Source organism: Symphodus melops (assembly GCF_947650265.1).
Source record: "Symphodus melops genome assembly, chromosome: 19".
Classification (NCBI taxonomy): Eukaryota; Metazoa; Chordata; class Actinopteri; order Labriformes; family Labridae; genus Symphodus; species Symphodus melops.
The window spans coordinates 12,711,172-12,737,024 of NC_136709.1; the positions used below are offsets into that span (position 1 = coordinate 12,711,172).

The 25,853-nt window shown below is 39.9% G+C and overlaps 2 protein-coding genes across 10 annotated transcripts; both read left to right on the top strand.

Moving 5' to 3' along the window:
* The first annotated feature begins 3,327 nt into the window (after window positions 1-3,327).
* On the top strand, window positions 3,328-11,500 carry LOC306840381 (heterogeneous nuclear ribonucleoprotein Q-like). Of its 4 annotated transcripts, none has more exons than XM_079369621.1 (13): window positions 3,330-3,523; window positions 5,250-5,409; window positions 6,363-6,481; window positions 6,784-6,891; window positions 7,016-7,129; window positions 7,401-7,577; window positions 7,790-7,925; window positions 8,325-8,530; window positions 8,651-8,800; window positions 8,877-8,998; window positions 9,105-9,430; window positions 9,759-9,798; window positions 9,983-11,500. In XM_079369621.1, the coding sequence occupies exons 2-13, from the start codon at window positions 5,262-5,264 to the stop codon at window positions 10,029-10,031; spliced, it is 1,695 nt and encodes a 564-aa protein (XP_079225747.1). In that variant the 5' UTR covers window positions 3,330-3,523; window positions 5,250-5,261; the 3' UTR covers window positions 10,032-11,500. The 4 variants fall into 4 exon arrangements, with proteins under 4 accessions (XP_079225750.1, XP_079225747.1, XP_079225748.1 ...); XM_079369622.1 differs by having other exon boundaries at window positions 9,986-11,500; XM_079369624.1 differs by lacking the exon at window positions 5,250-5,409 and having other exon boundaries at window positions 3,328-3,523.
* A 423-nt stretch (window positions 11,501-11,923) lies between these two features.
* On the top strand, window positions 11,924-24,937 carry snx14 (sorting nexin 14). Of its 6 annotated transcripts, none has more exons than XM_079369935.1 (31): window positions 11,926-12,667; window positions 12,833-13,016; window positions 13,142-13,262; window positions 13,593-13,666; window positions 13,962-14,040; window positions 14,133-14,176; window positions 14,303-14,390; window positions 14,474-14,558; window positions 14,653-14,809; window positions 14,981-15,056; window positions 15,216-15,260; window positions 15,367-15,447; window positions 15,657-15,771; window positions 15,961-16,116; window positions 16,230-16,354; window positions 16,987-17,045; window positions 17,478-17,504; window positions 18,431-18,577; window positions 19,187-19,319; window positions 20,347-20,533; window positions 21,014-21,097; window positions 21,337-21,437; window positions 21,722-21,833; window positions 21,971-22,011; window positions 22,194-22,313; window positions 22,961-23,084; window positions 23,366-23,530; window positions 23,663-23,758; window positions 23,864-23,955; window positions 24,288-24,344; window positions 24,704-24,937. In XM_079369935.1, exons 2-31 carry the CDS (start codon window positions 12,880-12,882, stop codon window positions 24,740-24,742), a joined length of 2,967 nt encoding a protein of 988 aa, XP_079226061.1. In that variant the 5' UTR covers window positions 11,926-12,667; window positions 12,833-12,879; the 3' UTR covers window positions 24,743-24,937. The 6 variants fall into 6 exon arrangements, with proteins under 6 accessions (XP_079226059.1, XP_079226061.1, XP_079226060.1 ...); XM_079369934.1 differs by having other exon boundaries at window positions 11,927-12,667; window positions 24,701-24,937; XM_079369933.1 differs by having other exon boundaries at window positions 11,924-12,667; window positions 23,663-23,955.
* Window positions 24,938-25,853: the final 916 nt, after the last annotated feature.

A 25,853-nucleotide genomic window follows, 5' to 3' on the forward strand; every position in this document is an offset into this window, starting at 1 on the left:
ATGGCAAATTAAGACAACAGATGTGATGATCCTTAATTGATTCCCAGGGGATAGTCAAGTGTTGCAGCAAAAAGAAGAGCATACACATAAAATAAGAATTACAAGTGCCATGTGACGCTTTAAAGTGACCTGGTGTCATTATTGGCTAGTTGTGTAAAGAGAAGTGAAGATCAGTGACACGTTTGATATGAGGTATGAGCTTTATTAAGATGCATTAAGAGAAAGTGAGAGATAAAAAGAGAGTCTGTTATAGAAGTACAGAATAATGAAGTACATAATGTCGTTTGATCTGGTATATGTAGTAGTTAAAGGATCTACGAATAAAAAGTTAAAGTGCTTTTTTTGTCAGCATATAAAAACATTAAAAAACAAATTGAAATACATTAAAGCCTCACATGATTACATGAGGGATTTCAATAACAAGTTCAGATGTGTTGTGTACTGTGATCAGAGGTTCTAAAGTTAATGTTTGAGCTAGTATGGCACTTCTTCTGACTGCTCAAAGTGCTTTTATACCAGGGTAACATCTAACCACTCAGGAGGAGGAGGAATTTGAGTTAAGTGTCTTGCCCAAGGACACATTGGACATATTGCAGCAGAGGATCGAACCATCAACCTTCCGGACAAGAGACAAGGACTCTTCCAACTTAGCCACAGCCGCCCTTCACGTAAAGGCTCCCATGGCACATTAGTGATCTAATAAAGGTAAAAAAAATGATTCCAACTCTCAGAGAGTCATCATAAATACTTCAAACAGCGGAAAGTCTCAAAGGGACAATTTGTGTGTGTATAAACTAAATTATAACAAAATTGGTTTATTTCTACTTTAGAAAAAAGCTAAGCATTTCAAATGGTGCTAAAGCGTTTTAGTTATTTCACATAATGCATGCAGAAATATGCTCTGTTCACATGATCTGATATCTTAGACATCCTTACAGAAGACGTGTTGTTAGTATTTCTTTTGGTCATATGTAAATATCCAAACACAGAGAGTGATAAACAGCCGTTTCTTTGTTGCTGGGTACACAGCAACACTCTCTCCACACGGTGGCATGAGAACTCTGTAAATACAGGAACCATAAGGAGCCTTCTCTCATACAGGAGTTCATGGTGTTCACGTTACAGTTTGGAGAGGACACGAGAGCAGGCATTGTCTGAAACAAACAAACAGAAAGTTATTGTTGAAATGGTTATATTAGTGTAATTCAAGAAAAACAATACACATATCAGTTTGAGACGTATCTTGTGTCTATAGAAGATGAAGTTTAAGGACCTTTCAGACTGAGATCTCTTCATTTGTATATGTTGAAGCCACCAATCTAAATACTACTATAGTAACACTGCTTTTTAACAGAGAATCTTAATAATCATTATCCCTTAATTTATGTTCTTGACATTTACAGTCGTTCCTGGACCAACCAGTAGCACTGTTGTCAAAGAAGCAGCTCATGTCTCTGTTGTTGGTAGGCTACTTCATATTATTATCATAACATAAAAAACAGACCTCCAACTTTTGTTAATCAGAATCTAAGAAGCTTTACACCTTTACAGTATATGAAAACAAATGCTGACCTGAACATTATTAATCTTTGACTTTTTCAATTCATGGTATACCAAATAAATATATTTTTCTTTTATAGTATAAAGAGATTTAGCTACTACTCAATTATTTAGGACTTGTCTTTTCCTGTTCCAGAGCATGCTTCATTTTAATCTCAATAGAAACGTTTATGAAGCCATTGTTAAATAATAGAGTATGACAATAAAGCAATGAAAAATCTGTCAAATTTTTTTAATTTCAATATATCGTTTCTAAAGTCATGCGTTCCATACATACAAGATGCAGTCAACATTCTTCCTTTTCTTTTTCCAAAACATTCAAAAACCCATTATCACTTCTCCTTAAAAGCAACCTATTTTCCAAAAAAATAGAAATAAAAGCGCAAAAGTAGAAATTGCAAAGAAAACAGAAGTAGAATAGAAATAAAGTATACCAAAAAGTGGAATCTCTCACCAGTCACCTTGAAGGTGGAGGAGCTTTCAAGAGGAAAAAGCAATCACACTTCATAAAATACTTATATTAAATCAAAAGAGTTGTTATTGTTGGCTTTATCTGTATAAACAAAGATACAACCAAAAAGGGATATTTTCAGAATAAACACATTTTTGTCTTTGAATAATATTACAAAAAACATTCCCCTCTTATTTGTCAAGTCGTAGTAGTAGTTCTAGTGATGTCTTTGATTCTTTCTCGATCATTATTACTGCTCGAGACAGAGAGCTGCAGGGAATCCTCATGACACTCTACTTCTGAACAGCTGTGTAAGTAATTCCTCGAAATCTTTCAGCCATTGCAGTCCAACTGTTAATGCACTGTAGGCTACCTGTGGATGATTGTTGTGGCTGCTAAAGTTGAATGATTTCAGCCATGAGCCACCTATCATCCAGCTGTGATGAGGAGAGCAGACAAACCAATTCTCAACTCATATCCTGGTTTGTATGTCACATTCATTCACACAGCACTGTCTGGAATCAACTAAGATCCCCCAAAGTCCAAATATGTCAACCCAGACATATACTATGTTATTTTTTCTTTCCTTGACTAATGTTGCTAAAAAAAACAAACGTATAAAATGTTTGTTACCTTACAATATATTTAAGTTTTGAACTCTAAGCAGTACAAACTAATTCAGAGAACTAATTCTAACTATTGTTTAACTTTCACTGTTGGCCATCAAACAACCAATCTCTCTTGTTTTTTGTGGGGGTTTTTTCTACAGAGATATTTCTTTGTTCATGTGGCAGAGGAGTTTTAAATCTATGGAAATGGTGACACAGTGTGGTGGAAAGTGGGACCTACCCACAGACCTACCACACTTAAGTCAAGCACTCTTGGGCACTCTGCTGAAATGGTGCATCGTTATAAGTGTTAGTCTACTGTAGCTATGCAGGTTTACATTAAAGTATAGGCCTATATAATTGCTTTTAATAATATTTGGTCCAAGACAAGGCTTTTGACTTTAAATCACTATCATAGATTGCCATTGATGTTTTTTCAGTTAAAAGTGACGTAATGCACGTATCGTTTGTAATTTAGTGATTTAATTAATTTGTTTGTTTTCTACTTTTTTTAAAATACCAAAATTCAGCTCTTTCTATCCCAAAACAGTTTAAGCCTCATTGTGACAAAGTTTTTGTTCCCATAGACTAACAATCATATATCTTTCAAACGAAGAGCGCTGTTGTCGTAAAATTACTCCCTGTAGTAATTATGATGGATGCTGTGGTTGACCTGCTGCTCCTCTGTAAAATGCATACAAGGCAAGCCCGTGCAGGGCTGTCCAAGAAACCCCATCGACGAGACAAAACTCGAGGCGTGAACGTGGCAGCCATTTTACATCATCAAGAGTGAATGACTGAAGCCGGATCAGTGCCGGGAGTTTTACACTTTTTCTGTCTTTTAAATATCACATTTATCTTCCTTAAATAATCCACAACATTCGCGTTGGCGATCCAGCGGCAGGTAGGGCGAATGCTTGTGATTAGTCGTGTGATTGTTGCTGAATTGCTTGCGAGGAAAAAAGTCAGAGTCGTGCGGTGCTGTTTCAAACAATGTGGAAACTGGTGGAGGCTGGGAACGAGTTCTCCAGACCGGCTTTTTGAAAATGGACTCTTCCTACATGGCGGCACGTTGTCAAACCACGCATCTAGCAGGCTAAACCTTTAGCCACGAGGGCCTAGTAGACATATATTAAATATGTAAGATATACTTCGTTAATGCTGGAGTCCATGCCGACAAGTGACGCTATAACAATGGCCTCACTCAAATACCGTTCAAAATTAGCATGCTAACTTAAGCTAGCCTATTTTGACAGATCGTGGATCTGACATGCTCATTGTCATCGTATGCTAACGGTGGCTAGCTGGCAAACGCTACTTCACTGGGGGGAAATTGTGCCATCCAGTATTGTTTGTGTAGCAGCGGACATGCTCATTATCCTCTGAAACACTTAATACAGACGCGTTTGTAGAAGAGGGCGCTTTCTAGCGCCTTCTGTTATTGTCCAGATGAAGGTCTCTCTCTCTCCAAAGCTAGCCTAATGTCTGTTACACTAGCCCGCTAAGCTAGCAAGCCTCAACGTGTCCCTCCCCGCTTAATGTAACATTAAACATCGATTTGAAATGGGGGGCGGGGGGGCGCGCGTGGTATTTTATAAATGTAACAAAGACATGAAATTTAGATTAGCCCTTCAGGGTGAGATACTATAAAGTATTGCAGACATGTTTTTAACCACAGAGACAGCACGTGCTTACCGATATGAAAATGATTAGCAGTCGCAGGATGGAGGTCGCATTTTACCATTAGAGGGGCCCTTAACCGAGTCAGCAATAACAAGAGCATTGTTGTTTAGTATGTTGCTGCAAGATAAATAATGTTGGGGAGAGTTAGGTAGAAGTTTTTCCACTCAGTCCGATCACACAAACAAATCAAAAGTTATGTTTGAACGGGTCAGTAACGTGACAATTGGATTGTTTACAAGTGTAACACAAAATTAGCCGCTAAAGTAGCTGAAAACAAAATACTAAATGCTGCATACTTGCTCACTGGTCAGTAAGCGGAAACCGGGGGTGACTCTGTTGGAACACGTGTATTGACTATCTGTGCTGAAGGTAAGCTAACATGTAATTTAGAGACCAAAGAAGACGAGGCTTCAGAAATGACCACCGGGGCTGTGATACAGGAGCTTACAATACTTGGCTTCATTTGCAGAAACTTTTTTTAAGCTAAGAACAAAACCAGAAAGGAACAACTGCCACATGGACACAAACCCTGTAGTTTCACGCTTTTTTTTTTTTTTTTTTTACGAGATGTCATTCAATTGATTTTCTTTGGGGAATTTGGTATGCATTGACTGTTTGTCTTGCACACAGCACACTATTGAAACATTTGTCAAGTGCCTATATACAGGTTTCTTAGCTTCTATCTTATACAAGCTAAAAGCTGCAAGTGACAGTCAGGATAGTGAAAAGTCTCTAGACGGCCCACACAACCACACTTACTAATTTCACACATGATGATATTCCCACTAATGATCTTTTGTACCTGATACAAAAATCCCTCTTGTTTTCAAGATCTTTAAAATGGTCAAACGTTTTGACCCTACAAGTCTGAGACTTTGCACTCTCCTGAACACATGCCAAGTCTTGCCCTTGCCCCAGGATTAATTTGGCTCATTGCATTTACACAGATTTCTGGAGACATGGCCACAGAACATATTAATGGAAATGGTCCAGAAGAACCAATGGACACCTCTGCTGCAGTTACCCATTCTGAGCACTTCCAGACTTTATTAGAAGCTGGTTTACCACAGAAAGTTGCTGAAAAACTAGATGAAATTTTCATAGCAGGTAAGGCACAATGAATATACTTGCATATTCAAATATGCAAATTTCTATGTTTTATCAATTTCTTGCATGTATTGTCATATCACCTTTTTGAATGGGGGAATTGGGATCCTGAAGCAACTTTTTGTGGTTTCCTTACAAAATGGGTACTGCAGTGCTACAAAATATAAAATTACACATGTGTGAAAATGTGTAAATGATTGCAGCATTTGCATTCCCGCCATGGTTGCATGATCACTGGTGTCTGGGCAAATGAATTGTCCTCTCTCTGGGATGTGTATTGAAGAGCCTGTCCAGTCTCAACAATAATTTAAATGAAGTTTCTCTGCGATTCATAAAAGCGTTGCAGAGGGATGGAAAGGTTAAAAGTATGACGTCAGTTACAGCCAAAGTGTCTCTTCTGTGGTCCGGATACTTACCAGTTTGAATGAGGTGAGCTGCAGTGCCAGAGTTTGGGGGTCATTTTAGGACTCATTTGGTCAATAAGATCGAGAAAAGTACCAGTTTTGCATTTTGGGCCAGATGGGGCTGAGGCAGAAACAATGGCAGCAGCTGTCTGGTGTGCGCCTGCTTGGGACAGGTGATGGCCCCTCCATAGAACAGAGTGCAGACCGTCTCATTAGAAACTCCCAGCCTCAGCATAGAGTGGCTCTAGCATATCGAGTTGCACTGTCACATCTGTTGTGATTAGTTCTGCAAAAATGTGCTGGTTGGAGAGTTAAGTGCAGCTTGACTACTGAAAACAGTTTGATCAGATTAGGAAGCTCCTGGCCCTCACTCCATATCCTACAAGTCATCATTTGTCTGTTTTGCAACCTAAAAGATTGGGTTTGAAATCCTCTCAGATGTACTTTATATTTCTGTGCATCGACATCATTATGGTAGTTATGAAAACCTCGTCAGTGTTATTTGCTAATAACTCAAATTTTGTCTTTTTGTTGTCGCCCCTCCTCCAGGTTTGGTGTCACACAGTGACTTAGATGATCGAGCGATTGACGCCCTGAAAGAATTTCAGGTGGAAGGTGCTCTGCAAGTCCTTTTGCAATTTAAGGACAGTGACCTCTCACATGTTCAGGTATGATAAGCCATTGTTAATATCTGGGACCTTCTTACAGAGTGGCTGTACAGTGGGGTCTGTACAGGCAGATGGGGTTCTTAACTATTGTACATATACAAAGCTGAACAAGGAGCAACTGAGTTCACTGCACGTTGTGTTGTTGAAAAAGAACATTTAGGATTATAAAGCCCTCAAAAGGCTTCCAATATGTAAAGATAAAGATCAGATTGGTCAACATGTCACTTAATTCACCCTTACGTGTTTTTGATATCTGATCAGGAATTCCTGCACATAACTTTTCTCTTTTTTTCTTCCCCCAGAACAAAAGTGCCTTTCTTTGTGGCGTGATGAAGACGTTCAGACAGAGAGAGAAACAAGGGACCAAAGTGTCAGACACCAGTAAAGGACCAGATGAAGCCAAAATTAAAGTGAGAACTGATTCTTTGTTCAAAAAAGTGATTTTATCTCAATAAATCAAAAAGAAATGTATGAGTATTGTCATATAGATTTTTTAACCACAACCGCCATTTTCTTATTCATTTTTCTGATCAGGCTCTTTTGGAGAGAACTGGCTACACACTTGATGTGACAACTGGTCAGAGGAAGTATGGAGGTCCACCACCAGAGTCCGCCCACTCAGGGACTCAGCCCACCATCGGTACAGAGGTATGAAACTTGTTGCCTTTTAAGCACTCATTACAGATGCAAGAATAACTAACTTTGATAAGTTCTCAGTGCAAGTGCATTCATGTTTCAAATGGGGTCCAAATGATGACACTTTTATAACCTCTGTAGTAACCATGGTTACACTGATAGTTTACCGCTAAGAGCTGACTGGATTCCTCTTAAACTGGATGCCACTAATCCCATGTTTTTAATTTGTTCATCACAGTAAATATTTGAACCCATTCACCTCACTCTCCTCTCTGCCTGACAGATATTCGTAGGCAAAATCCCCAGAGACCTTTTTGAGGATGAGCTGGTGCCGCTGTTTGAGAAAGCTGGGCCCATCTGGGACCTCCGCCTGATGATGGATCCTCTCAGTGGCCTAAACAGAGGCTACGCCTTTGTCACTTTCTGCACTAAAGATGCTGCACAGCAGGCTGTCAAATTGGTACGCTGAGTCTCCTGCAAATCTTAGCAGAAAGAGTGCGGGTGTGTTGGGTAGTTGGACTTAGTTTTGACAAAAAAACTATGCAAATAAAGCCAGAACAAAGAAATGTGTGCTGATAGTAAAAAAAAAAGAAAGAAAACGGCAAGTTGCCAAAGACTCTTTAGTGTCCTTTTTTTCTTCTCATACTTACATTATCTTCCATTCTCTCGCAGTGCAACAACAATGAAATTCGACCAGGTAAACACATCGGCGTGTGCATCTCTGTGGCCAATAATAGACTGTTTGTTGGCTCCATCCCCAAGAGTAAAACAAAAGAGCAGATTGTTGAAGAATTTGCAAAAGTCACAGGTGAGTCTGCAACTTTCTTTAACCCCTCCTTCCACATCACATTCAGTGTCACATTTATTCTACAGTTTCATGACCATTTGAATTAAATAAGCTTTTTTGCCTGTTTGTAAAGATGTGTTTGAAGCATCTCCTGTTTGTGTCCAAATGATGATCTCATTACTATGCTGGAGTGACTCACGTTGCTATGATGGTTTACCGCTAAGATCTGACTGGACACTAAAAAGTAAATTCAGTTTTCTTTAAAGAATGGAATCAGTAATAGGCACACATTTCAAATGGTATTGTCTGATAAATGGTGGTTTCTAAATGCAGATTGGATGTCATTGGTTTGTTGCTGCTGTAACTGTGAAATGTGTCTCGTTAACCACCTCCTGCCTGCTCCTTTGTTCTTCTCTACAGAGGGTCTAAATGATGTCATATTGTACCATCAGCCGGACGACAAGAAGAAGAATCGGGGCTTCTGTTTCCTGGAGTACGAAGACCACAAAACGGCAGCTCAGGCCCGCCGCCGGCTCATGAGTGGCAAGGTGAAGGTGTGGGGAAACGTGGTCACTGTAGAGTGGGCTGATCCCATTGAGGACCCTGACCCAGAGGTCATGGCCAAGGTAAGATAGAAGCGCAGGTGTCTTCAGTTGTTGTTACATGTATGTGTGACATCAAATTGTTTCCCCCAGTTGGTTGCCAACTTCTCTGAAGAAACCCCTAAACTTTGTTTTCATTTCCAGGTCAAGGTGCTGTTTGTGAGGAACTTAGCGAGCACTGTCACAGAGGAGATTCTTGAAAAGGCCTTCAGTCAGTTTGGGAAGCTGGAGCGGGTGAAAAAATTGAAAGACTATGCCTTTATCCACTTTGAGGAAAGAGATGGTGCTGTTAAGGTACGGATGGAAAATAAGGGACGTGCAGGACAAACAGGAGTTTATCTAATTGTTACTAACCTCTTCAATTTCTCAGGCTTTGGCTGATCTCAATGGCAAAGACCTCGAGGGAGAACACATTGAAATTGTCTTTGCCAAGCCCCCTGACCAGAAGCGGAAAGAGCGCAAAGCCCAGAGACAAGCCGCTAAAACACAAATGTAAGAGTCACTAAAGGCTTTAAACGTTTAGCTATCAAATCATTTGCATTAAAAAAGGCTTATGTGAAGATAAAAACATTTATGTGGAATCTGTGAATCCTGACAGGTATGACGAATACTACTATTACGGGCCTCCCCACATGCCACCACCAACGAGAGGCCGCGGCCGAGGAGGAAGAGGAGGTTATTCTTACCCACCTGACTACTATGGCTATGAAGATTATTACGATTATTATGGATATGACTACCACAACTACCGGGGAGGCTATGACGACCCGTACTACGGATATGACGACTTCCAGGGGTCCGGAAGGGGCCGAGTTGGGAGGGGAGGAGTCCGTGGCAGCGTCAGTCAGACCAGGGGCCGTGGTGGTATCACACCAAGGGGCCGGCTGGGCTTCTCCCAGCGAGGGGGCCCTGGAACAAGCAGAGGTAAATATATGCATTTGTTTTGTTTACTCTTTAATTTAAAAGGGGAAACTCAGACTAGCTGAACTGTGGTGACTAAAAAAAAATCTGTGGTTCATTTTGTAGTTTTAGTCTGCTAAAATATTGAGTGTTAGTTTTAAGAATATTCTGTCAGTGGGTCAGTATGTCGAAGCACAAAGTTTACATACATATGTTATGAAAGCTTAGAAAGTTAAGGATGAACTACAGAGCAGCTAAGATTGTCTTGAATTGGTGTTAGTAATGATTATAAGGCTGCATCTACAAAAAACAGTTCCACCTGCTTATTGGCTTCATATCTTATCCTTGACAGGTGTCATCTGTCAGAGCAGCTTGTTTGCCAGCAGACAAAGGTCATTCCCAGCATATATTTTTAGGAGGCTAGTTGAGTACCACCCTCATGGCAAAATAATATAATCAATCAAAATTTTCATGGAATCTAATTAAGCTGTAATTTCTGTGATTGATGGGAATTGGTGGGTGTCTGTTGGATTGTCTTTTTCTGAACTAATTGCATCTTTTCTCTTATTGGTCCAGCAGGGAAACGGGGCCGAGGGCGCTCCTGACCTGTCACAGCGGATACTGACTTGATGTGTGGGGTTACACCGTAAGCTGCAATGGATGTTAAAAGAAAAAAAAAAAAAGAGCTCGACAAAAAAAGGTCCAATGATATTCCAGCCTTACAGAAGAAGCATCCCCTCCCCGCCCCATTTCTTTTCTTTTTCTTTTTTCTGAAACTGCCACCTTAAAAAATATTGGAGGATTTTAAATCCCCATAGATATTTGCCCAGAGCCCCTGTACCCAGCACTGATAAACAGAGCTGTGTATTGCCCTTACAATCTCCCCCCTCCCTGTCCCTGAACATGCCATTTTTAAATAATTATTGAAGAATTTGCACTTTTTAAGTTTTTAGGTTTGAAGTGGCTCAAAGGAGCTTGATGCTATTGTATATTTTTGTGCTAATCGCAATTTTTATTGTCGGGATATCCATGTCCAATCTTAATCGTATGATCTGGATGTTTGACAGAGAACATTTGCAGGTTTTTAGGGTGTACCCACCTGGCATGGATAAGTCAGGCATTCCAGGAAAGTGGTTCTTTTCAGAACTTGTCTTTAAAGGGTTGGTTGACTACCTCAGTACAGAGGACTAAACTACCCGGCCTGTACTGTAAATAGGGAAACTATATTGATGAAAGCAGGGCTTGTTTTCAAACAAAATATGCACAAGAGCTGTAGCGCAAAAACAATGTACTTAATGTAATATAGTCATTTTAGCTGCAGCTCTGACACTGCAAACAGTCAAACTGGGCATGCAAAACAATCTCATGAGATGAGTCTGAACAAGCCCTGCTTTTATCCTATTTTGAACTGAATTAGCTGCCTTGCTTCTTCAGAGTATGTAGTTACTGGTTGTATAGTTTTTCGGATAAAATGTTACTTTTGTAAAGGCTTCAACATCACAGGCATCCAACTGCCTTTGATTAAAAAAAAAAAAAAGTAAAAACAAAAATAAAGCCCTGCAGTGTCCCTTTTTATGCCACTATGATATTCAAGTGGATTGTTTTTGTATTAGAACAACATATTTTCCAACAACAGAATAATGTAAAACCTTATTCAACATCGTCTAAAATCATGTCAGTCTTGAATGATCCCTTCCCAGCTGTGAAGACCGCAACCATGTACAAGATCTTTTGAATGAATCTTGATGGATGACTGAATTGCCATAATGCCCAAACAGTGAGCATGTGTGCCTAGCGAGAGCTGCCATGATATGCTGAGGGATCATAGACATAGTGGTAGAAGGGATACTGCAGTGAATAATTTCTATTTCCCGGTATAGCATATTTAGGAAACTGCTCTTCAATCCCAGTTTTCTATACAGTTAACTCCCTCAATAAAATCATAACAACCACCTTTTGAAAAAAAAGATGTTAGCAGTTTTAAACTATTGTTGGTGGCCAACAACGTTTTTTGCATTCCTGCAAATAAATTGTTTTATACTGTAAAATGGAGGTGAGTGTAACTTATTTTTGTAATAAAGTTTTTGATTTCTATCCGTGTCTTACTCTTTTGGATAAAATCTTGATGGGATACATATTGGCCTGTGTTTTATTTAGTTTGACAGGACGCCTCATTTTACAGTGATGTTTCATCTATCTCACACACTCACTCTCAAACGCATCCGACTGTTCAACCTTTCCAGTTGAAAATAGTCTATTTACAGGAACCAGACGGCCCAACGGCAATGTAAGGCTGACCTAAATAAAACTGTTGGTACAGTACTGTAAGATATATTCATTCCCTGCTGTTTTTGAAATGACTTATTTACTGTCTAATTTAAATTAATCTTACTATTAACGTAATGGGATTTTAAGATTATCCAGTGTTCGTGTCTTATTTGTAACGCTGGCCAAAGCATGTTTAGTGGTGCTCTGTCTGAAAAAATGGGGAATAGATGCGTAATTGATTAAAAGTAATACAATAGCGACCCCGCCTTTTTTAGTTGTACATTTGGAGAGCATCTTGGTAGCTGTTCATAATTTGCACGTAACCATAGCAACAACACGGGCGTGGTCTACCTGATATACGTACTACTTAATTGGAAGTTAGCTAACTAGTGATTACGCGAATATATTGGAAATGCATTAATCTTTGGTAGCTGAATTCATCATTCTTTCACCCTAAATTGTTGACCACTATATGCTATTTGCGTTAATTTACTTCAACCGTTAATTTAGAAAATAGAAATACTCCCTCTACACTCCCTTCTTTTTACAGTCTATGGTCTCGTCTCGATAACTGTGTTTTATTTCTTCATTTATTGAACATGTATGGAGAGGATCACTTATCCTCGCGGTTGTTTGTGAACGACAGTGGCCATTATATACTAAATGCTGTCGTTTTAAGCTCAGCGGAGGTGACATCACGCGTCTTCAGCGCCGACGATCAGGCAGCCACCGATGCCCCTCAATGGACCCGAAATGACAGCTAGCGCAGCCATTAGCCTCGCAGTGTTTGAGTTTAAGGACAATCTACAGATAGACTGTGCTGCGCGATTACCTCTAATCCTGCTGTGGTTCACAGCTGTGTACCGCACCTCGCCTCTCCTACACTCATCCTAAAAGCACGCTCCTCTCTGCGTATTTATTTTTGCAAAATCATGATGGTGTCGCTGCTGGACTACAGAGAAAATGGCCCATAACATACACCGTACATTTACAGTAAGTGCTGAAGCGCATTGCTAAAATCATTGCCACCTGCACTAATCTCTCATGCCATTAAAAGCACATTTTGTTGACGCTATGGTGTGTGGCTGCAACACACCTTTTCTGTATTTTTAGACTCCACTGAGCTCAGAATCAATGGTTTTTATCTTGATGTTACAGTCAATATGTAAGAGTCTACATGCAAACAGACTGCCAAAGCAACAAAAATGGGATGCATTGCGGCTTTTCTGCAGAAAATAAGACGCAGAATGAAGCTTGAACGTTTCAGAGAGCTGGGACGACAGTATCCAGTCTTCTGCTTTTTGCTACTGGTACTGCTGCTCACCACCCTGCTTTTAAACAGGTAAACATACATTTTCAACAATGACTTCATCAGTTTTTATTTAAATTGGACATCCCTAACATCCTCAAATGTCCCCTCTACCTAACATCGTACCTTACTACTGTTCATTTCTTCTTTTTTGACAGATATATCCACATTATAATGGTGTTTTGGTCCTTCTTGGCTGGAGTCATCACGTTCTACTGCTCTTTGGGGCCAGAGTCTCTGCTGCCCAACATTTTTGTCTCCATCAAACCAAAGACTAAGGTAGATCAAAAAGCAATAATAAATGGACACGAACACTATTACATTGTACACTCTTCTGAGATGTTCTGAGACGTGCTTTTCTTTGTTCCTTTATAATAACCTTTTTGGTGTGTCTCATTCTTTACATTAAATGATTTTTCGCTCTCATGATACGACCACGTTCACTAAAGTTGTTATTGGTGTTTAGTGTCTCCAAGCTCAATGAGTAAGTGTCACAAATAACTAACTGTACAGAACATATTTTTAATTTCCTGCTGATGAATTAACATGCTGGTGTTTTAATGATAGAATCCCTGATGTTATCTTCAACATGTTCATTGGCTCTTGCAGACATACCAACAGGAGCTGTTTCCATTAGGCCACAGCTGTGCTGTCTGTGGTAAAATCAAATGTAAAAGACACAGGTGAGATACCTGGTTCTGTGGTGGTACTGTATGTGTAAGTGTCGTGTTATGATCTGGTGATTTCAGTAAACTGTGGTTGATAACAGTTACTAGACTCTGTGTAAGTATACTTTCATTTCATGTGATCACAGTTTTATTCCGTAATTCTGTCTTAATTTAGTGCATTTGATTTGTCAAAGCAGTTGCTATTCACAGTGATAGTTTGTTTATCAAGCTATGGATGATGTTACACTGCCCTCTTGTGTTCATATAAGGTTCTTCTTTTTTGTCTTTTTTTTTTTTTTTTCAACATCAGACCAACTTTATTACTGGAAAATTATCAACCATGGCTTGACTTAAAGGTTCCGTCTAAGGTGGATGCTTCCCTTTCAGAGGTAATAATTAATCGTGATTCAAAACATTTGAGTGAAATGAATACTTTATGTTTTCCCATCTTACTAATTGGTCTGATCTACTTATTTTCAAGATTCTGGAGCTGGTTCTGGAAAATTTTGTATATCCCTGGTATAGGTATGCTATCTTTTCTACTTTTAGTTTATTATTAGGAAATATTGATCTTATGGTATTATCAAGTTTGAATCGTATTTTCTCTGATTTATGTTGGAACAGTTGTGACTAAATACTGTTTGTTTCCAGAGACATCACAGATGATGAGGCGTTTGTCGACGAGCTGAGGGTGACTTTGAGGTTCTTTGCAGCCGTGTTGGTTCGCCGAACACAGAAGGTACAAGCTGCTGTATGAACTTAATCTTTGGATACTAATTGACTGAACAGGATTTAGTTTTGATTTTTTTTGTGTTCTTTCAGGTGAATGTGGCATTGCTCATCACACAGAAGCTTCTCAAAGTTTCCATGAAGCACATTGAAATAATTAGCAAAGCGAGACAGCGAGGTATAGCTGAGCTGCATAATCCACAAAGTCTTTTCTTTGTTTTCACCTTGAACAGAAAGTGAGGAGAACTCTGCTCTCTTATTGCCCTCTGTAGTTAAGAACTCTGAGTTTCTTCAACAAGCTGCTCTGGAGGAATACGGTCCTGACCTCCATGTGGCCCTTCGCAGTCGCAGAGACGAGCTCCTCTACCTCAGGAGACTAACTGAGATGCTCTTCCCCTACATCCTACCCCCCAAGGCTACAGACTGCAGGTAGGTAAACCAGCACTCTGTGTCTTCTCTGTGAACATCACAGCTTTAGTGTGTATATATGTCTTCAATAAAGCGTTTGACAGCATCGACGTTTGCAAAAAGTAGACAAGTATCCTTCTTTACACTTTCAATTTCTTATTTCCTACTGCCTTATCTCCTCACTCCTTCCAGATCTCTTACTCTCCTCATAAGAGAGGTCTTGGCTGGCTCTGTCTTCCTTCCTTCATTGGACTACTTGGCTGATCCTGTGAGTGTAGACACATTTTCAGCCAATTTTTTCCTAAAGCTCAAACTATTAAAACTTGAACCATTCTACAGATACACATCAGTCAACAGTGATACTGCATTTGGGAGTTTTGTGGTGTAACTGACTTCTTCTTCTTTTTTCTTTTTTTTTTAATTTTAGGACACAGTGAATCATTTACTTTTGTTATTCATCGACAACTCCCCTGTAAGTATACTGAACTGATATTCATAGGCAGCTCTGAATGTGAACATATTGCTCTCGAGTACGTGTTGGATAAACGTGTTCTTCTTATCAATGTCTGTCCTTCCAGCCTGAAGCAGCCACAGAGCCCTCCTCAACATTGGTTCCTTTCCTGCAAAAGTACTCTGATACCCGAAGCAAAAAGCCCTCTGTAAGTGTTTCATCTGATCTAGAGCCTAAGAACCACTTCCCCTACCAACCACCAGATACTGCATTCAATTATCTTTTGGGTTATCAAAACATGCAGATGCTTTATTTTGTATTTTTTGCGTAACACACCAGGTCTTAAGAAGGATACAAATAAGTAAGAGAATTATATCTTTGTTTACACACAACTTCTGTTGTCTTCCTCGTAATCAGGTGCTGAAGCTGGAGTTGAAGGAAATCAGAGAACAACAAGACCTACTTTTCCGTTTCATGAACTTCCTGAAGCAAGAAGGAGCCGTCCATGTGCTCCAGTTCTGCCTCGCAGTTGGTAGGCATGTCTTCAACTTGTACATTTTCTTTAGATAAGTTTGACGACTGATACTGACAATTTTTGCCATTTTTTGGGTTGAACTTTGACTCTGTTTCAGAAGTATTCAGTATTAAATCTCATAGCTGCACAGAGGAAAAGAGTCACTTAACCTATTGCAGTGAGACTGATGTCTGTATTTATTTTTAGAGGAATTCAATGACAGGATTCTCTGTCCGGAGCTGTCTGACTCAGAGAAGATATTGCTTCATGGGGAGGTGAAGAAGATCTATGAGACCTACTGTTTGGATGAGAGCATTGACAAGATCCGCTTCGACCCCTTCATAGTGGAAGAAATACGCAACAGTATGTGACAGCATCTTCCAAGAATCGACTCCTTAATTCTTTAAAAAAAAAAGATATACAGCCTCCAGAAGAATGTGTGCAAATACCATGTATTTTGTTTGATTTCATTCCAGTTGCAGAGGGCCCGTATGCAGAGGTTGTAAAACTGCAGACCATGAGGTGTTTGTTTGAAGCCTACGAGCACGTCCTGTCCCTCCTCGAGAATGTCTTCACCCCCATGTTTTGTCACAGTGACGAGGTTGGCATCTGCACTCAGAATTCATTTAATTCACTTGCTGGCAGCACGCTTGGCAATTTATGCCTGAAACACAATCTGTGTCGTACGTTTGTCGTGCTCGTTTGTCTCGCTACTATCCTTCAAAACGAGTCTGTCTGAGCTCAGACTGAATGTTAATGTCCTCAGATGTTTGGGTCAGAATTAACAAACCTATGAACTTTTGATTCAGTGACTCTCTTGCGCTATCCTCTTCCGATCTCTCAGCCACCAACCACTATCAGACATGTCATCAATACCAGAAGCGCAACTGGCCAATGGGCCGACACTGGCGAAATGCCAAGCTGCCAAGCCGAATTTCACCCCTGAGAGGCTATTTCATTGAATACAGCTGGGTGGACCAAAGCTCAGTCATTGTCTGCAGTAGGCCACTGGCTTTATGAACAGTGCCTCTGCAGAAAAATGTTATTATTATTCTTTTTTTTTAGCCACTTCTGTTCTTGCTTAACAACAAACAGCACAGCCATGATTGTTAGTAAGACATCACATTGTCATTTATCACATATGGTAATACTTTTTTTTAAAGTAAACAGTTAGCTGTGATTGACCTAAACCTCACTCTCATTTATTTTCTCTTTTTTTATCGCCCTCTCCAGTATTTCCGGCAGCTTCTGAGGGGGGCTGAGTCCCCCACTAGGAACTCTAAGATGAGCAGGTAGGTTTCACTTTACCAGCGTTTATGTGTGACAAAACTCAGTCTGACCTTTATGTCAGCACATATATGTATTTCTCTGTTATATAGTACAAAGTACATATGATGATTTATTGGAGCATATTCACAGGCAGATACTAAACACAGAATTTAATGCATTGATTGATGCAAGATGCATTCAAAGTTCTTTTTTTTCTCGGAATTTATGGATATTTTTGCATCTACAGTTCATTGTATCCTTATTGCAACTGTAGCCTGAAAACGCTGCTAATTAGAAATAGATATGTGAGAATTTTAGTTAACATTATATGAAATGTTTATTTGAAATCAGGCGACATGAGGCCAGGTACAGACTGCAGTGTGTGTATCTCGGGGTGCGGTGTGTATGTGGCCACAGGGGGCCCTGCCACTAACTCCTTGTGCATATTGTTCCAGAAATAGCCTGAGTTTGGATGACATCCGGTGAGTATAAGGCATCAGTGTGTGCTGATTGAAAAAAAGAAAGAAAAAAAAAAAGAAAGAGAAACAGTGGCTGGCTGAGCAGTGCTGCTGCTGCACGCAAGATACAAACAAGCCTTCATTCTCGCCTGACTGGTGTACAAAGGAACATGCGCTGCCCTTTATTACCGATGATCTGTGCTCTCTGCCACCTGCAATCAGGGCTACTGTTCAAGGAGCACACGTTCATAAAACGATAATGATGTTCAATTATTTTGCTAATCTCATTTCACTGCTAAATAGATGTTTGACTTGATGCCTGTGTTGTGAATGCAAATGAGAGAGCGTTGTAAAAAAAAAAAAGTGACCTCAATCTGCTAATGCTGTTAATCATTCTGCATGAATCATCATTGATAACACTTAAGAAGGCTAATCACCAGACTCTTCTGAGTCCATGCAAAAGGAATTCTCGATCAGGTCAGGCTTCATTGGAAATCAAAATGATTTAAAAAAACAAAACAAAGTCTTGGGTTGCTTGTTTAAAAGAATACAAAAGTGCAGCAGGGAAGCTTCAGGAAGAATGTTTAATTTATTATAATCTGGTTTAGAGAGCACTTTTATTTTATTATTATTTATTTTTTTTATTTTAAGACAGTTTTCAAAGCAGCATGACTTAAAGGAGAAACAAACAAAAGTAGTTCATACTGGCACTCTCATAACAAGAAAACCAACTTAGAGCTTCAACTCCCTCTATGTCTGCAGTTTAGTAACCCTCCCCCCTCCACTTTGCCCGTCTGTCTCCCCCGATACTCCATCTCTGTATTGCCTCCACCGTGCTGTGTCTGTGTGTCCACTCTGACTCTATAACCACCATACTGCCTGCCCCGGCACAATCCACGGCCCTCTCCCACCTCTTGCCCATCGGGAATGTGACCCTGTTCTGCTTATAGTTCCTGGGATTGGAGCCCCGAGTCCCCATCCTCACTGTTCACCGCCTCTGGCAGCTCTTCACCTGCATCTTATAACTCCCTCCATGCCCAGTCCACGTTCACAACCTTACCATACGGCTCGCTATCCCACCGCCACTCATCACCCAAGTAAGTCAGGGTCCATCCGTGTGTCACAGGTCGCTCAGTGTGATGTCATGCTGTCCACTTTTCCCCCCATGTCAACCCCTGGTCCCCTCCAAATGCTTGCATGGCTGGACCGATGCATGAGATTCTGTATCTTTTTCTCATGTGTGTCCAACAATACTTTTGATTTGTTTAGGCTAAATATTTGATGTTTTTGACATTACAGTGATTTTACAATGTCGAGTTTCTCTGGCTTGTGTTGTGGTTTTTTTCCCCCCACCTAATTGAACTCCCACTCCCACATAGCACCTGTGATGATCTTTTCCTGTTGGCATTTTACAATCATTTAACGTTATCCTTCTCCAACTTTTATCTGTTCATGAAATCTCTGCTTTGTGCTGTGTCCGCTTCTGGCCCTCAAATAACAAACCAGGCATTTCATTGTGAGATGGCTGTGAAGTGACGTTTCGTCTTTGGGATGGCTACTTTAGCTTTTGTTGCCCCCCCCCCCCCCAAATGTACAGTCATGACAGTGATGCAGTTCATGTTTTCTCGTTCCTGTCACATCTTTCAGGCTGCATGCGCATCTCCTCCTTCACACATTGTCTAATCACCTTCCTGTATGGCCTGCAGGAACACGTCAAAGAGGGGCGAATCCTTTGGGATCAGCCGCATTGGCAGCAAGATCAAAGGAGTGTTCAAGAGCACGACTATGGAGGGAGCCATGCTGCCATCCTATGGGCTGGTAGAGGGAGAAGACGATATGGTGAGGCTAATGAAAAATGTTCAAATCTTTAGGATCTCCAGTTTTTGTTGAAAAAGTAAATAATACATTTCCTTTACAATCTGCTCATAAATATGAATTATTCCGTGTTTCTCCCTGAGATAAATGTTACACGCTGGCTTTAAAATAAGAAAAAATGGAATGTTTTATCTAAAACAAAATAATGACCTTCAAAGAGTGAAATTTCAATGGAACACCTCTCTGTACAACCACTTGGATGTGTTAGTGAGTAAAGAAAGGAAAGCCCCACTATTCACCATTCCTTCCTATGAGTTTTGCAGTTTAAGATCAAAGGTTTCAGTCTTCTCTCTCTGCCGTTTCAAGAACCACTGGACCTTCACTGTTTTCTGAACTTGCATGTATTGCCTTTTAAATAGACCCGCCTTACTTTGATTCTCTTCACAGAGAGCACAGTTCATCGTATATATCATCTTGTATAAGATAGAGAATCTTGGTAGGAAAACTGCATGTTTAATGTAATCAAGTATCCTGGTTCATTTTGTCATTTGTGAAAAAGTGAAGGGCTTGAAAGTGGATCCACATTTCAGGGAGTTATTAATATTTCAACTGTGGATCAACTTCCTGCTGCACAGACCTAAATCCATTTGGAGATGTGGCCACACATCGCATCTGCAAGATCACGGCAGCATATACACATCTGAAAAGCCCAGAAGCGGTATCTATGTGTATATTTCTATAGTGCAAAACAATCCTGTGTGTTTAGTTCTAACCATTATGGTCTGATGACGACTGCCCCTTCTTTAACTGTACAGAAAGTGAAGAAGAGGCAGTATGTACCGATTTACTGTACAGATAAACCACAGCTTCCACAGCTGGTGCAGGAATAACAGTTAGCTAAATATATTCTGAATGTATAAATATTTCTGTAATATGCGTTTTTGAAATGGACAATAAAGAATAGCATTGTTTTGTATTGTACACTGGCCACAAGTTGAAGACTCAACTCAACAACCTGACCTTAAACTCTTCCCCTTCCTTCTGTTTCAAGGTGGAGGAAGCCATGATGGTGCTGGAGGACGACGCCCCCATGGAGGCAGCCTCCACTCCCAGTACACCCAGAAACCTCTCAGCCTGGAACATCACTATACCGTACATTGATTTTTACGATGATGATGTGAAGAGGGAGAGGGTTCCTGTGTTCTGTATCGATGTGGAGCGCAATGACCGGAAGGCAGGTGAGACTCTGCAGACCCGTGCTGGGGTGACCTCTCTCTGTCCCCACGGAGGAGTTACCCTACTTTGCTGTGTGGCATTTCACAGTGAGCTGCTCTTGTTCTAAAGGGAAGGTTTCATATTCAGAAAAGGAATATAACCAATAATGCAAGTTATTGTCAACATACATTTTAATTACTGGAAACATTGGCTTGACATTTTGAATATTTCTCAAGTAGATAAAACTATCACATTACATTTGGATCTTAATAAACCTGCTTCTGAGATAAGAAGGGATGTGCAGATCTGATTGGTAGCAGTATGACTTATTAGCAAACAAACCAGTGATTTTATGGTACCTTGAATCTGAGAAAATCTAAATGGCCCGTAAAAGCTTTTACGTCATCCCTTTACATGTGGAGTTTGCTGCGTCCACAGACGAACACAAACTAGATCTAACCTGTAAAATCTGTTTGTTTTCTCTCTTTGTGTTTGCGCGGCAGTGGGACATGAGACTGAGCACTGGTCTGTGTACAGAAGATATCTCGAGTTCTATGTTCTTGAATCAAAGCTCACTGAGTTTCACGGTAAGGGTTCTTCCTGTCTACTGTATGTTTATTGTACTTATCATGACAGAGACTGTACATTGTGTGGTTTTCACTGACTGGCATCGGGAGGGAATTAGTGATCCTTCATTTCGAGGGTCATGTAGGTTTCAAAGTCCTGTGTATCATTTCATTTAGCAAACTGTCCTATGAACAAAAAGAAAGCTTGTGTTTTGAATCACACAGACTTTCCTCTCTGGGAATTCTTACACCCTCTGCAGGCTCTTTTCCAGACGCACAGCTGCCTTCCAAGAGAATCATTGGTCCCAAAAACTACGAGTTTCTCACATCGAAACGTGAAGAGTTCCAGGAATACCTGCAGGTAGGACGCTTACACTTCTGCCTTTATTTTCCATGTATATAGCCATTACTGATTGACAGATTTAGGGATGAGCCAGAATTAAACAAGCAACTTCTATACATGTCATTTTCCTTGCAGAGGTATACAAGTTATTTGAACAAACAGCTGTGGCTGTAATCTCTGGATGATTAAATTGGGCTCATGTCATTTTCAGGCGAACACTCACAAGTTCAACCTTCATCTTGAGGGAGGCACGAGTGCCCTTACAAAATGAATATCAACATCATCATGTGTCTTCTTTGCAGAAACTTCTGCAGCACCCAGAGCTCAGCAACAGTCAGTTGCTTGCCGACTTCCTGTCTCCTTACAGTATGGAGTCTCAGTTCCTGGACAAGATGTTACCTGATGTAAACCTGGGTACAGTATGAGAGTGACAAAGACCAGTGAGATAGATCATAGTATTTGGTCAGCATGCCATGACGGTGCAGGGAAAAGATGTGTGTGTGTGGGTTTCAGATGAGGCGTCACTGTGATGATGTATTTATGTTTCACAGGGAAAATCATCAAGTCAGTCCCCAGCAAACTGATAAAAGAGGTAAGAAATACATTTCTGGTAGATTGTGTTTGTGTATGTGTTTGCTCTTTGTCTCCCACATTATCCTTCCACAATACAAACCTTTCCTTCACTGCAAACCTTTAAATAAGACAAATGCAGTTACAATAGAAGTCATACTGTCATTGTGAGCTTTAACAAGTTATCCCTGTTATTTCTGTTAGAAAGGACAACATCTGGAGCCTTTCATCCAGTCCTTCTTCAACTCCTGTGAATCTCCAAAGCCTAAACCCAGCCGCCCTGAGCTCACCATCCTCAGCCCCACTTCGGAAAATGACAAAAAGGTTAGAGACTTTCTCTCTCTCTCTCTTGCTAGCACTGGGCTCTGCTAGCACTGGGCTGAAGGGATTGTCATCTTATAGTACAGACGGAGCCCTTCCTTTAGACTTAAGGTTTGCCAACTTTCCCATTCACACTCCAATGGTTACCTTTTACACCCTTATTCATTACCTGTGTTATATGATCAGTTTTCAAGTGTTTTCATTGTATTCCTCTGTTATCTTGGTTTACTTAATGTGAGATAAGCCACATGGTAATGTGCCTTTTTTTTTTTCCAGAAAAATATAAATGCATACAACGTTTTGCAACAGCCTGGGTCAGCATATTTTATCATGTATAATATTTATATATAGTTGTATATGCATTGACATGCAGTGACGTTTGCCCCCATCAGACTAATTAGATATGACTGTCTAATACAGGACTAAATACGTAGAGTTTGAAGACAAGCTTTGACTGCTTTATATGTTTTATATATATATACTTATATATTAAAAAAATATATATATATATATATTATTTTTATTTTGTTTACTATATTTGGTTTACAAAAGCAAACAATCGTACACTGCATGTTACGTTACTCGGAGCAGAAAAGGTGAAGGTCAGAGAGTTTCTGTTTTAACATTGGATGTTAATCTCTCTTTCATAGCTCTTCAATGATGTCTTCAAAAACAACGCCAACCGCTCAGAGCTGACTGAGAAGAGGCACAACCAGAACTACTTCATGGAAATGATAAACGTGGAAGGGGTGTATGACTACTTGATGTATATAGGTGAGCGAGCTCCCCATGAGTTTGTCAATCGAATCTTATTCATCACAGGAAATGATTGTCTCAGTCCATTCTGCGTTTCTTTGAGGAAGACGCCTTACTTTGAAGTTACTAACCGCTTCTTAGTAAAAGAAGAATAAAAGAAAGACGGAGATTAGAAGTAATACAAGTCTTTGTAGAACTGTGCTGCACCATTTATCAGCTCCATGAAAAGTACACCCATAAAGACGTAGAGCCCATTGTTTATTTTTTTCCTTGTTTTTCTTCTTCTTAAATGTGTGCAGGCCGTGTTGTCTTTCACATCCCTGACTGGCTCCACCACCTGCTGATGACCGGTAGGATCCTGTTTAAAAACACACTGGAAGCATACACCGATCACTGCCTCCAGTACAAACTGAACCAGGTGGTCCAGGAGCACCGGCTTGTGTCTCTTATCACCCTACTCAGAGGTACTATCACGACACATTTGCATGAATGGGATGCTGAGGAGAGGCGTGTTGAATGTGTAATTCTTTAACCATCCCTTTTACAGTAATTCAAGGAGGTCAAAAGTATGACGTGTATAATCTGTGCCCTTCTAGACTCAGTGTTCTGTGAGAGCAGTCAGCCTCGCTCTGCTCAGGACAAACAGAGGAGGGCCAGGAAGACGTTCGAGGAGATGATGACATATATTCCAGGTATTTATACAGAGCTGTTTTGTAATTTCACAAAAACATCAACAACAAAAAAAGTGGTTAGTATTATTGTGTTGGTCGAGATATTCATTATGGGTGTATGTTTAGACTTCCTGGGGAAATGTATCGGAGAAGAGGCCAAGTATGAAGGCATACGTCTGCTCTTTGATGGACTACAACAGCCTGTTCTCAACAAACAGGTATAAAAAAGGACAAACATGTCTTACACATATTGTTAAAGTGAATTCTCCCCTTGCTCTGTATCTCTACATGTTAACGCTCAGACATGACTGGATTAAAAAAAAAAAAAACTTATTTATTTGTCCCCGGGGGGCAATTCAAAGGCACACAGAGCAGCAAATGAACGACAGTGCAGCTATACTCAAAGTTTAACCAAAGATAAAGTTCCAACTGTAAGCAAACACTGCTTTGTATAGTGTTTTGTGTTTTCTGTAGCTCATTGTTTAAGTACTGTAAAAAAGTCTTTCATCAACGGCCTTGATGCTTTTCGTCTTCTCTTTGCCTTCCTTAGCTGACGTACGTGCTGTTGGACATCACTATTCAGGAGCTGTTCCCTGAACTCAACAAGGTAACAGAAAGTAGATTTAATTTCTACAAAACGAAGAAGAGTCACAAAACAAACTATAGCGTTCAGATCAATCGCAGTTTCTTTTTGAGAATGTAATTAGGTCTGCTAATAACCTCTTTCTTCCCTCCTTTAAGTGGTGAGAATGTGTTAGTTCAGCAGGGAATCACTTCCATTAAACTCTTTACAATGTGACTAGTTTTGTACATGAAGGATATTTGAAACAAATATTTGGCTGTAAAAAGGAAGTCACCTGTTATTCATATGCATAGTATGATTTTTCTTCTTGAAAAGCTTTTGATGTCATCTTGTTCCTTTTATGGCCCAATTAGATGTTGTCTTTGTGTTTGTTTCCTCAGCAGGTACAGAAGGAGAACTCTGTAATGGCTCCTTGGATGTAAGCCTGAAAAGAGGTCGAGCTGACAGGATTGGAGGTATAAACACAGAGACTTTGTCAGTGAGGTTACCTAAAACTAACATGTAGCTAATAGCATCTGACCTTGAATCCTGTTACAGCATGAACAGGAAATATGAAGCCCTTCCTGCTTTATGTGTAACTTACTTTGTAAAATAAATTATATAAATATATGCTGTAACAGCGTTCCTTGTCTGCTTTTTTTTCTTTTACTTGAGTGTTGAGTCTTAAACTGTTGGACAGATAAGAAATCATCTATTTTATTAATTATATTCCTAAAGTTCTTTTTGGGTCAGTTTTGGGAAATTAAGCTCACAGTGTTTTTCTTGCTACGACTACATGAGGACGAAATCAAGATAGCTTTCACAAGAAACATCGAACACAGAATGTGCTATTTATAAACCTCCAGCATCTGATTATCTGTTCACATCTTTTATGGGAAAAAAACCAAACACATTCAACATTTGTGAAGTTCTCTAAACACATAACCCAACAGCACCCCCTAGTGGAGATAGTTATACTCTCAAAGTAAGTTTGTTAAGGACAAAGACAGATCGATTCTAAAAATCAAAACCCATTACAATAGAACAAATACAGTGTTAAATAAAAGTATATAGCTTAACATTATGTTAGTTGATGTATTCTCACAGGTACCACTACTGTCAACTGAGAGAAGAAGATGAACTTACAGTAATACAAATGTGTAGAAATACTGTTACAGATAAATGCCATGCACTCTCAGTCATGTAAAATAATGTGTAGCTTTGAAATGTACTACTACATTACAAGAGAGCTAGAGCTAAAGCTTTATTTTAAAGTGGAGGATGAGCTATATACTTTCATATACAAGCTGTCTTTATAATAATCATTGTCATTTATTTACAACATGCACATGTCTATAAAGCATTCATAATGAGTAAAAGGTTCATTACTTCCTTGTGTGATGTTCAGTTTAAAATGTCATCAAGTTTACTGATTGGCTGAGTGACCATCGCCTTCCAGTGAAAGTGATTCATTAAAGTCAAAAAGCTCACCTAGTAACCTTTTCAGTGGATCAGGAGACACAGACAGAATCCTCACAGTTTGGTCTCACTGCG